Source organism: Bos taurus, chromosome 17, assembly GCF_002263795.3.
Source record: "Bos taurus isolate L1 Dominette 01449 registration number 42190680 breed Hereford chromosome 17, ARS-UCD2.0, whole genome shotgun sequence".
NCBI lineage: Eukaryota > Metazoa > Chordata > Mammalia > Artiodactyla > Bovidae > Bos > Bos taurus.
This window is the reverse complement of record NC_037344.1, coordinates 50,333,667-50,345,814: the sequence shown is the minus strand read 5'-3', so window position 1 is coordinate 50,345,814 and position 12,148 is coordinate 50,333,667. Positions and strand designations below refer to the sequence as shown.

Below are 12,148 nucleotides of genomic sequence, written 5' to 3'. Positions count from 1 at the left end.
ACACATCCGTGAGTTTGGACTTCATCTTAAGAACCCTAAGATGCTTTCAAAGAGTTTTAATCTAGGAGAGAAATAATCTGAATTCTATTAAAACTTAAAAAAAAATATTATCACCGACTGCTGTGAAGACTGTGGACACAGGAAGGTCAGTTAGGGGCCAGTGGCAGTTGACTGAGTAGGGGGATTCTCCTTCCATGGAGGAACTGATTCTGGGGTTGACAGGATATTGACAGATGGTGGGGGCTTCCCTGGTGGTCCAGTGATTGAGAATCTGCCTGCTAATGCAGAGGACAAGTTGGATCCTGGCTGGGGAACTAAGATCCCATGTGAGGCTGGGCAACTAAAACTCCCGTCCACCACAGTTACTGAGCCTGAGTGCTCCACAACTAGAGAAGCCCCCTCACCACCCAGTGCCGCCACAATTTAAAAAAGGAAAAAAAAAAAAGAATTTGACAGATGGGAGACAAGTTAGGAAGACAGAACCTACAAAACTTTGAGTGATGTCAGAGGAGGAGAGAAATTAACATGGTGTTGGTTTCACGATACCTGAGCTTGGCTGGGAAATTTCTGGGGGTGCTTAGTGGTTTGAGGAAAGACGGTGTTGGTGATCAGCTCAGGAGTGTGGAGGCTTACAATCTGCTTCCAGTTCTCTTCTGCTCTGTGTGCTGCTGTCTTTCCTGATTTGAAACTAAAATGAAGGCTGTGTTCACTATGTGAATAAGCTCTGAAAATATGGCATCGTTTACCAAAGATTTGGCCAGTATCAAAAAGGACGCTTGCGCTGTGTGTGAGGGGTGTCTGGAGGGCACAGACAGTTTTTTAAACTGTAGAGCAACTACTAAGGTCGGAGGTGGCTTGATGGTCACTTCTGCTGGGACTCACAGGCGTGCCTGCGGCTGACACGAGTTCTCTTCTCTCTCTCGCAGGACTCGGAGGTTCTGAACACGGCCATTCTCACTGGAAAGGCTGTTTCAGTTCCCGTCAAGGTGGTAGCGGTTCAAGAGGATGGTTCGGTGGTGGATGTGTCAGAGGCTGTGGAATGCAGGTCTGCGGATGAAGACGTCATCAAGGTACAGTGGGTTTTACTTCCAGATGCCCAGGCATTTGGGCCTTTCCTTCCCGTTCTGTCACGGCTGCTCTGAACATCCCAGGCTCCCAAGGGCAGAACCTGGATGAGGGTGCTGATGGGGAGCAATAGGGAAGCTGAGGGGGTAGTGATGGGGATGCTGATGGGGAGTGAGGGGGGTGCTGATGGGGATGATGGGGGTGCTGAGGATGGAGTGGTAAGGGTGCTGAGGAGGGAGTGAGTGATGACAGGGACTTGCCTGGGATCTGTTTCCCTCCCCGGGATGGAGGAGGGGGCCCCTTTTCTCCTTCTGTTTCTCATAGGACAGTATTTTCCGAAGTTTAGCAATCTACCTGCCATCTTCTCAATTTTTGCCAACTTCCTGTGCCAAATAATGTAATTTACTCAACATGTTGTCTTTAAATGCCTTACTTTTTCAACATTAAATATCTTAAATGTCTCATTAGAAGACAATAAAATCCATTGTAAAACCCATTAGCTTGATGTACTAATTTTTCCTTAATATACATGAAAATAAATGACGATTAACTTTTTAAAAAGTCCATCCATGTGCCCCCAATTTCACGGGGGTATCAGTGGGACATAGCTCACCATTTGGAGAATCTGGTCATGGATTATTTCTGCTGCATTTTCCATCCAATTAGCTGGATTTATGGCTCCAAATTCAGCCAGGAACCAGCCCATGATTTTTTTCTCCATATTCTTTGCAGGGGTCTGTTTGAATCACTGAATTCAGAGTTTCTGCCAATTTTTTCTTGGCTCACTGGTTGGCAGTTTCCTTTTGCAGCTCAGAACCCCAGGAGAAAGGACTTCCGTCTTTAGAGCGATCCTGTCTCCTTTAAGCTGCTAAGATAGCTCCTAGGTCCTGTGTCTTCATTAATTAAAAAAAATACAGTAATGCTGAATTCTGCCTTCTTTCCATTCTACTGGCTGATGTTCAGAGGTTGAATGAAACTTGGTCTCCATCTGAAGAACTTTGAGGTAGACAGAAAATCCTGCAAGGGTTTCCCTGTGGTGGACAAGATCTGGGAGGGCTTGATTCTTTCTCACGGTGACCTGCAGGAAGCTGTGCCTTATGCCAGAGATGGCTTTTTTGATAAGGAAGAATTGATGTGAGTTCTAATTAAAATTAAGAAAAAATTAATCTTTAATCCTGGCAGGTCTTGGACTCCATGGGCAGGTTTGATTAAACAAATCTGAAGCCTTCTATATTCAGAATCCAGAAAGATCTGAGCCAAGTCATACAAATTCATCTGCAGAGAATGAAAAATACTGATTCATTGTCCTTGGTTGCCTTTGACAACGCATGTTATTTACCATCCCCCTCCTCATCATTCCAGAAGGGAGACATTAGTGATGGCGCCTGGAGATGGCATCTGTGTGATTATGCCACCATGGGCTCAAACGGATGGCTCAGCTCTGTAGTCCCCTCAGCCACATCCCTTCCTGAGTGCCTGGTGTAGAGCCCCCCAAAGCAGGACCCTCACTCTCCTGTCCTGGAGAGCTCTACCCTACATGCTGCTAAGTCGCTTCAGTCGTGTCCGACTCTGTGCGACCCCATAGATGGCAGCCCATCAGGCTCCCCCATCCCTGGGATTCTCCAGGCAAAAATACTGGAGTGGGTTGCCATTTCCTTCTCTGATGCATGAAAGTGAAAAGTGAAAGTGAAGTTGCTCAGTCGTGTCCGACTCTTAGCGACCCCATGGACTGCAGCCTACCAGGCTCCTCTGTCCATGGGATTTTCCAGGCAAGAGTACTGGAGTGGGGTGCCATTGCCTTCTCCTACCCTACATAGGCAAGGCCAAGTTCGTGGTTCCCGTTGTTGCCTTATACTTGGTTATTTCCCCCTCCCAGAAATATACTAAAAGTATCCTCTGTCCTCCCTGATAGAGGAATTGCTCTGGGAGGCAGTAGTTTTTGGTTCAACTATCACTTTCGTGGCCACATGAAGATGGGGCTTTCTTCTAGCAAATTGTGGCCTGGTCTTGGCAAACCAGAGGGTGCACGTCACGAAGCTCAGGGCTGCCGTAAGACTTTTTTGTGTGTGGGAGCCCGGGCTCTGTTGCAGATTCCAGGGCCTGGGGCAGTGGAGGGGAATGCATTCAGTGGCCTTGATGCGCTGGTCACAGCTCTCGTGTCCACATTTGTCACACATTCTGTCACAGCACTAAGGTTACAGTGTCAGCCTCGGAGCTGTCCTCTGGCCTCAGCACCACCAGGGACGCCCAACGATGTGGATGCACCTTAACCCCCTGGGGAGAGACACCCTTGGTCTGTGGAGGTCACCGTGTCACTTCTTCACGGTCCAGGAGACTCTGTGTGACTCCCCAGGGAGAGTTGTGCAGGTTTCACCAAAGATCGTCATGTGATGGAAATTCTGAGCGTTGGGATGGTGACTTCGGTAAGGGAGAAAAAATGAATTTAGAAAGATGTAAATTGAGGTGATGTCCAAATTGGCTTCTTTGACTTGGGACTTTGGGGGAACTGAATCTGAGAACATAAAGGATTTTGAAGGGCTGGAACCTTGGCAAGATTGGAAGGGATCAATGTCACATTGTAAGCTGACAACTCCTTCCATGTTAAAAAAAATAGAAGATGCATATTAATTGTGTGTGTATGTGTGTGTGTGTGTACAAGAAACCGTGGCGCTTTTGTTCACAATGAGATCTGATGAACCAACTGTATTTTTAATGGAAGTATAGTTGGTTTGCAATATGATATTAGTTTCAGGTGTGCTGCTGCTGCTGCTAAGTTGCTTCAGTCGTGTCCGACTCTGTGCGACCCCGTAGACGGCAGCCCACCAGGCTCCCCCGTCCCTGGGATTCTCCAGGCAAGAATACTGGAGCGGGTTGCCATTTCCTTCTCCAAGTTTCAGGTGTACAGCATGGTAATTCAGCATTTTTACAGATTAACCTCCATTGAAACGAGTCGCCAGTCCAGGTTCAATGCACGATACTGGATGCTTGGGGCTGGTGCACTGGGACGACCCAGAGGGATGGTATGGGGAGGGAGGAGGGAGGAGGGAGGAGGGTTCAGGATGGGGAACACATGTATACCTGTGGCGGATTCATTTCGATATTTGGCAAAACTAATACAATATTGTAAAGTTTAAAAATAAAATAAAATTTAAAAAAAGTAAAAAAAAAGTAACTTAAAAAAAAAAAAAAGGTATTACAAGGTCATAGCTCTAATTCCCTGTGGAACCACCTGTCTGAAGAGACTGCCACAGGTTGATATAATTTTTGTTGGCATTAATGGGTGTGTGACCCCAGAACAGAGGTCCCAGGTGGGCAGACTGGAGGCTGTATCTGATTCAGGGGTGTGCATGTGCTTATTTAATTTTCTGCCACCCTGTAAAACTTGGCTAATTGTATAGACATCTGGATTTCCAATTTCTTATGAAATTCACAAGGTCAGATAGCCCTGGGCCCACACTACTCCCTGTGACCCTTGACCTGGAAGTGACCAATGGACGCCCCTGTGTGTAAGTCCCTGCACCCAAATCACCACAGTCTCCACCCCTTCCTCTCGTCTCCCTGCCGGAGGTGGACGGACGTCTGTGATTTCTCACCACACTTGTACTGTTGGTTTTCTGATAGTAGGTTTCAGAGGAAAGGGAGCTACTTCTTGTCCCCTGGTCTCTATAAGTCACGGATGATAGATGTCATTTGTCACTCTGATAGAGAAGTCCATGTCTTTCTAGGCATAAGAGGAAAGCTGGAAATTGGATTGTGTTCTGTCAAACAGTGTCTGAGGGGCTGAGAATCCTTGAGATCAAACCGCAGGAGAAATGATTGAAGGAGCATGAGTGTTGAGCCCTGTGATGAGAAGAAAAGGCCCTGGGAGAGGTGAAGAGGAGGACGTGACAGCTCTTTTGAAGTCTTTTGAGGACCATCCTCTGGAATACGGAGGAGATTTGTGCTTTTTAGTTTCCAAGAGTGGAAGTCAAAAGGGAACTACTTGGGCTCAACATAAATAAAAATAATGCAGAGTGAGTGAGTTCGGGGGGTTGGTAAGCTTTCAGACAGGTGATGTCAGTTCAGATGCTAACTCCGTGGGGAGCACCTTTATGAGCTAGTAGCAAAATATCATTCGAAGTATCATTCCTATGGCTTTCCCATCATGAAGTCAGTTGATAATTGACTTTTTCTGAATTTGAAAGACTTATTTCCATCCTAATAACCTGGAAGACCTATGTATCCATTTCCTCTTGGTGCTGTAACAAATCAACATGAACTTAGTAGCTTTAAACAAAACACATTTATTATCTGATAGGATGGGAGGTCAGGACCCTAAAATGGGTTGCTTGGCAGGGCTGCCTTGCTTCTGAAAGCTCTAGCAGAAAATCTGTTTGCCTTTTCCAGCTTCTGGAGGCTGCCTGCATTTCCCGACTATGGCCCCCTCTTCCAAGTCAACACTGTAGCATCTTCAAATCTCTCTCCCTCTGACCACTGGTTCCATCATCACCTCTGTTTCTCTGACTCTGACCCTCCTGCCTGTCTCTAATAAGGACCTTTAGGCTCACCTGGATAACCCAGCTTAGGGCTCCCCGCCTCTGGGTCCCAGAACCGGTACCTCCTATCAGATCAGCAGCAACATTAGATTAGAAATACAGTGCACAATAAATGTAATACACCTGAATCATCCGAAACCACCCCATCCACTCCTGGTCCATGGAAAAATTGTCTCCCACGAAGTCGGACCCTGGCGGCAAAAAGGTTGGAGACGGTGGACCCAGATACTCCTTTCATCCCAAGGTTCTTTTCTCAGTTACATCTGCAGTCTCTTTGGCACATGTGTTAGTTTTCTGTAGCTCCCATAATAGGTTCCCACAAACTCAGTGGCTTGAACAACATAAATTTGTTGTCTTACAGTTCTGGAGGCCGGAAGTCTGAAATCAAAGTGTGGTCAGCTCCTCCCTTCCTCCAGAAGCTCTGGGGCAGAGTCCTTCCTGGCCTCGTCCAGCCTCTGGTGGCTCCAAGTGTTCCTGGGCTTGTACCGGTATCCTTGCAGTCCCTGCCTCTGTCTTCACATGTCTTGCCCTTGTGTCTCCGTGTGACCTTATTCTCCTGTAAGGGCACTAGTCATTGGATTTAGGGCCATCGTAATTTAGAGTGATCTCATCTCAAGATCCTTAGGTTAATTATGTCTGCCAAAACCCTGTTTCCAGGAACTTTCCTGGTGGTTCAGTGGCTAATACTCCAAGCGCCCAATACAAGGGGCCCCAGACTCGCTTCCCAGTTGGGGAACTAGGTCTGGTATGCTGCAATGAATATCAAAGCTCCCAGGTGCCTCAGCTAAGACCTGGCACATCCAATAAAATAAATAGTAAATAAGTATGTTTAAAAGACCCTGTTTCCAAATAAGGTCACATTCATGGTGCCGGGGGCTAGAACATGGATGTATCATTTTGGGGTCACAATTCCAACCCCCATGTAAAGTGACATATTCTGAAAATTAAGATCCAGACAGCTCTGGGGGTCTTTATGCTGCCAGAAAGACTTCCCAGATGGTGCATTGGTAAAGAATCCACCTGCCAATGTAGGAGATGCAAGATACACGGGTTCAATCCCTGGGTCGGGAAGGTCTTCTGGAGGAGGAAATGGCAACCCACTCCAGTATTCTTGCCTGGGAAATCCCATGGACAGAGGAGCCTGGCAGGTTACAGTCCATGGGGTTGCAAAGAGTCGGATATGACTGAGCAACTGAGCAGCAGCAACATGCTTTCAGAAACAACACATTTTCTGTTCTTTGCTAAGTTTCTTTAAAAGTCTTCAGAGGAAGGAAGAAAAATGCAATTTCCACGTTGTAATTATGATTTAATCTTTGCACGTCTATCTTCCTGACTAAGTGATGGCCTCCTGTTTTCATGTGTCAGTGGCTGTATTGTTTGTCAGCGAGCTGTGGTCTCCAGAACCACAGAAGCCTGGCATACGTCACCAGCAGGAGATGAACTCATTCACGCTTGGAGAGAAATCAATGTAAACTCACGCTGATCTTGAAGAGAGTACCCTCCAACTTTTGGCTGCAATAATTAAGTTTCCAGCCTTCTGATATCAGCTGGACTTGCAATAATGAGATGCTAAAGGCCTCATAAAAGGGAATTAACATTTTAAAGCCTTCTCTGCCCCAGGGAAGGTCTTTATTTCCAAACTTGGTTTGCAGAGGGCAAGGGTAGGCAGCGGATGTGCTGTCGAAAAGAAAACATAAAGTTTTCTGCTGCTGGTGTGGGGTCACTAAACAGAGCCCAATGTCACCTTTGGAGAATGCAGGAAGCTTTGAGAGAGCAGCTGCATTCCTTAGGTTATAATGTAGCCCCTGCAAAATGCTGTGTGACCTGGTTTTCTTAAGTGGTTGGATTCACAGAGACATGAGGTGGCAAGGTGGGCATGTCCTGAACATGTTCCTTAGAGACGTGGTGTGCATTGATGCCACTGAGCCAGAGACATAACGATTCAGGTGGAGAGGATTGGACAGGTGTGGTAGGTAGTGGGATCTGCAGGCCAGGGATGAAATTCTGCGTTGGTGAGCTTTGCTTTGTTTTGGTTGCAAGTAACAGAAATTCAGGGCTTCCCAATGCAGAAGACCCAGAAGACTCGGGTTCAATCCCTGGGTCGGGAAGATCCCCTGGAGGGGTAAATGGCAACCCTCTCCAGTTATTCTTGCCTGGAGAATCCCATGGACAGAGGAGCCTGGCGGGCTACAATCCATGGGTTTGCAAAGGGTTGGGCGTGACTGAGCTACTAAACAACAACAACAGTAGAAATGCAAATCCAACCATCTTAAGCCAAAGGGAGAAATATTAATACACTGATGTGCAACCAAAGGAGCCATGATGACTTCAGGTGAAGGTGTATCCAGAGAAACATATAGACTTAATCTCTCCCCTTCTCTCATTTCTGCCTTCCTCTGTGTGGTTTTGTGCATCTTTTCCCGTGCTCATGCTGCCTCCTGGGCCCAGCAACCCTCCGCCACTGCCTGTACCTGGAGAAAGCTCGGTTGTCTTCTGGATTTGGGTCAGGTGCACCTGCTCTGTGCTTCCACCTTCTTCCTGCTGTTCTGCATCTCCAATCCACGCCCCCCCGCCCGCCACCGCTGCAGTCCTCACCTTTGTGCTTCTGTCCCCCATGTAGACGTGTGTATTAGGGACTCAGTGCACTGTGCGTCCTTGTGCAGGTGGCAGGTTTGCCCCTTGAAGGCAGGTCCATGTCTTACTTCTCTTCCTGCCCTGAAGGGTCTGTTAGAAGGAGCAGTGACACCCACCACAGCCCATGGTGACACTAGGCCAGACTCTGTTCCCCTGATTTTAAACACATTACAGCCTGCAATGTACCTAGCAGCCCCACAGAGTAGGTCCCAGTATTATCCCATTTTACAGCCCAGAAAACTGAGGCTGGAGAAGTTTAAGTGTCTAGGTTGTGCATAAATATTAGTCCATTTCGTGTCCAAATTTATGGTGCAGAAAAGTAGATAAACAGTCCCTTCCTACTTCTTCTCATTTAAAGACAGATGTTTCTGAAAATCTAGATTTTTATGCAAGATTTTTGACTTTTCAATGTTGGCACATCATCCAGTGGAAAGAGATGTGCAAATGCCCGGGGTCTGTCGTTCTCACCTCTGTGTGTCCTGTGCTGTAGGAGCAGGTTCACTAATGAAAGATGGGGCCCCGTCACAGGTGAGAGTGAGATTGAGGACCTTGTGGGGACCCCACGATGTTGATGAAGTGGGTTCAGAACAATCTCTGCACTGACTTACCTTGAAAGGGTCCTTGTCTGCCATGGGCTCCTACAAGCTTCCAGAGAAACCCTCAGATGGATCCTAATTTTATCAGAAGGAGATGGAGAGAAATCCTAGAGTAGTTTAAGCCCATTTCTCTCTCTTTCAGCAATGCTTGGCAAACGTTCCTCCAGAAAACACTGTTCTTCTATTTCTGGGCATGAATTTCCTTCCCTTCACCCATCACCAGGAGCCAGGCAGCTAAGAATAAGTCGTCAGGCAGCTTGGATGTTATTGCCTAATTTTGTCCTTCTTTATGCTGGTAATTTGGACTTTTATTGTTCCATTCTGATGGGAGATGTGTCATATATTTCCTGTTGGCCAGAGGATAGCTATTGCTGCATCCCCAACCTTTTGTTCCATCAGCATCACTCTGATTTCAATATTAATTAGATCTTTTGTTCCTTTCTGTCTTTAGCATCTCTAATGAAGAACTAACATTCTGGAATTGTTTTGGCGTCATGTGGAGAAACCCTGGAATGAGCCAGGGTAGGTCTGCGAGCCTACTGGCTTCCCTCCCTCAGTAAACACGCCCGAACGCTTCCTTCTCCTCTGCTGGCCACCTCTCACCTCTCCTCTCCATCAGGCCCTGCTCAGGGCAAGGTCCTGGGGGTTCACTGGGGTCTTGGGTCTGTGACTGTATCATCAGTATCAAGTAGGATCAACTATGGCTATAGTGCCTCTGTCTCCTGGCACATTTATCCTTGATGTTTTGGAGCTTGGTTTACAATTTCAGCTCCTACCAGGAGTTTTGATGGTGGGCAGAATGTATCAGCTTTATATTCAAATTCATTGAGTTTCCTGGAGAAACTCAAATCATTTAATGCAATTTATTTAAAAAAATTTTTTTTAATTTATACAATTTTAAAAAGTTACTTTCCATTTACAAAACATTGGCTATATTCTCTGTGTGGTACAATACAGCCTTGTGCCTATCTTTTTTTAAAAATTTATTTATTTACTTAACTGTGCCAGGTCTTAGTTGGAGCACAAGGGAGCTTCCATCTTCATTGCAGTACACTGGATCTTTTAGCAGCAGCATTGCAAACTCTTAGTTGTGGCATGTGGAATCTAGTTCCCTAACCAGGGACTGAATCCACGCCCCTGCACTGGGAGTGTGGAGTCTTAGCCACTGGACCACCAGGGAGGTCTGGAGCCTGTCTTATACGCAATAGTTTGTACCTCCCACTCCACAGCCCTAGATGTCCCTCCTCACCCATTTAAATAAACTTTAGAAGTTACCCATCTAAGAAAAATGATGCATGGGGCATTTAATTATTGTTGCAGAAATGAGGGTCACCCAGTTGGTAAGCACCAGGGCTGGGGTTTGACTTTGGGCAGCTTGACTCTGAGTCTGGGCTCTCAGCTTCGGCTTTACAGACAACTTCCCAATTTCACAGGGAACTTAGCCCCATTGGAGTGGTTAGGGTGCTTATTTCAGGGGCAGGGTTCTCCCCTCTACTTCGAGATTATCTGCACATTGACTTATTTTATGCATATCATGAGGTTAAAATTATCTTCCAAAGATTAAACTGTAGCCTCTTTTTCTACATTTCAAATGTATACAGGGAAATTTCCTCATGTCGGAAACTGGTGAACATAAAAAGAAATCCATGGACTTTCCTGATGATCCAGTGGCTAAGATTTTGTGCTCCCAATGCAGGGGGCCCAGGTTCGATCCCTGGTCAGGGAACTAGATCCCATATGCCACATGCTGCAATAAAGATGGAAGATCTCACATGCAGCAATTAAGACTTAGTACAGCCAAATAAATACATAAATGTTTATTTAAAGAGAAAATCCAACCAGAAAGAGCTAGAACTGACTTCCTCAGCCAAAAACGACTAGTACAGCACAGACTTGATGGGCACGAATGAGAAAAAACTTCAGAGAGTCCCCTGAATATGCAGGGGTCTTGCATGAGCAGTTTATTCCTGCTTTGTTGGTACTTATCCCTAGTCCGATATGTATTTTGGGAAAGTAACTCTGCCGTTCATTAGCAGTTGGTGGAAATACAAATTCTGTCTTAGCCAGAAACAATGGAATGGGGTTTTCCTGGGACTGGATGGTCTGGATTACGTGTGTGTGCACACCTGCTCAGTTGCTCAGTCATGTCTAACTCTCTGTGACCCCCATGGCCTGTAGCCTGCCAGGCTCCGCTGTCCATGGGATTTCCCAGGCAAGAATTCCGGAGCGGTTTGCCATTTCCTGCTTGAGATCTTCCCGACTGAGGGATTGAACCCACATCTCTTGCACCTCCTGCATTGGCAGGCGGATTCTTTACCACTGCACCACTTGGGAAACCACTGGATTATGTAGCCGCCTATTAAACAAATGGAGTCTTATCTCTTCTAATCCATTTTCAAGAGCAGTGGGCTTCCAGCAGGAAACAATCATTTATATTCTTATACTCAGTGTATTCCTTCTACACTGCTCTTGGATTAATTTGCCAAGGAAACATTTCAGGTTTAACTTGAAATGTTAAGAGACAATCTCAGATTTCAAAGCTCTGCTTTTGACTCCTATTTCTCCCTGCAGAGTTGCCTTAACCTTCTTAAAGGGCCCCTCTTCAAATGTTTCAGATATTTTTGACCACTTCTAAAGCTCAGTTTAACGGGCTCTTTTTAAAATGAAAGGCCCCAGCCCAAAGCGATTGCCCTAATGTAGTTATCTTTTAATGCTCCGGACGCGAAAGCAGTTTCCATCATCAAGGATTTCGGCCATGTCACTCCTCAAGGGATGTGTTCAGAGAGGTGAATGTATCATGACTTCCTAACATCCTTTGTGTCTGACACTTGATAACTATTCTGATAACACTCTGATGACTTCTTTTCCTACGTGCACAGTTGTAGGAAGAGTAGTCCGCGGCCGTGTGCTGAGACTGGCTGTGTGTCTGAAGCCCACTCGTGTGGATGGTGGATTTCCATATGGCTTTTTTTAAAAAGAACTTTTTAATTTTGATTTTATTTGGCTACATCAGGTCTTAGCTGTGGGCCAGGGATCAAACCCGCATCCTCTGGTTTAGAAGGTGACGTCTTAACTACTGGGTCACCAGGGAAGTCCCTCCATGTGCTTCTGACAGCCTTCTTGAGTGACGGGATAGTGGTGAGAATCTTGAAGGATTTTCCACTTTGATACCAGTGCTTGCATTCTGGCCCAGGTTGAGACAGAAGGGACTTTGGTCAAGGACGCTGGGCCAAAGGATTTTGGTTTCACAAATAGGATGCAAATAATATAGAATAAATAAAACATGTAGTAGGACCCCACTCCCTAGCATGCGCCACT

The 12,148-nt window shown here is 46.2% G+C and overlaps 1 protein-coding gene across 6 annotated transcripts in view; it reads left to right on the top strand.

Annotated features, from left to right (window-relative positions):
- TMEM132B (transmembrane protein 132B) overlaps positions 1-12,148 on the top strand; it is a 382,092-nt gene that overhangs the window by 341,651 nt on the left and 28,293 nt on the right. For all 6 annotated transcript variants that reach the window (XM_005217963.4, XM_059876311.1, XM_015475499.3 and 3 more), the window contains one exon: positions 927-1,070. In XM_005217963.4, the coding sequence (XP_005218020.1) occupies positions 927-1,070 (144 nt within the window). The remainder of the gene's footprint in view (positions 1-926; positions 1,071-12,148) is intronic.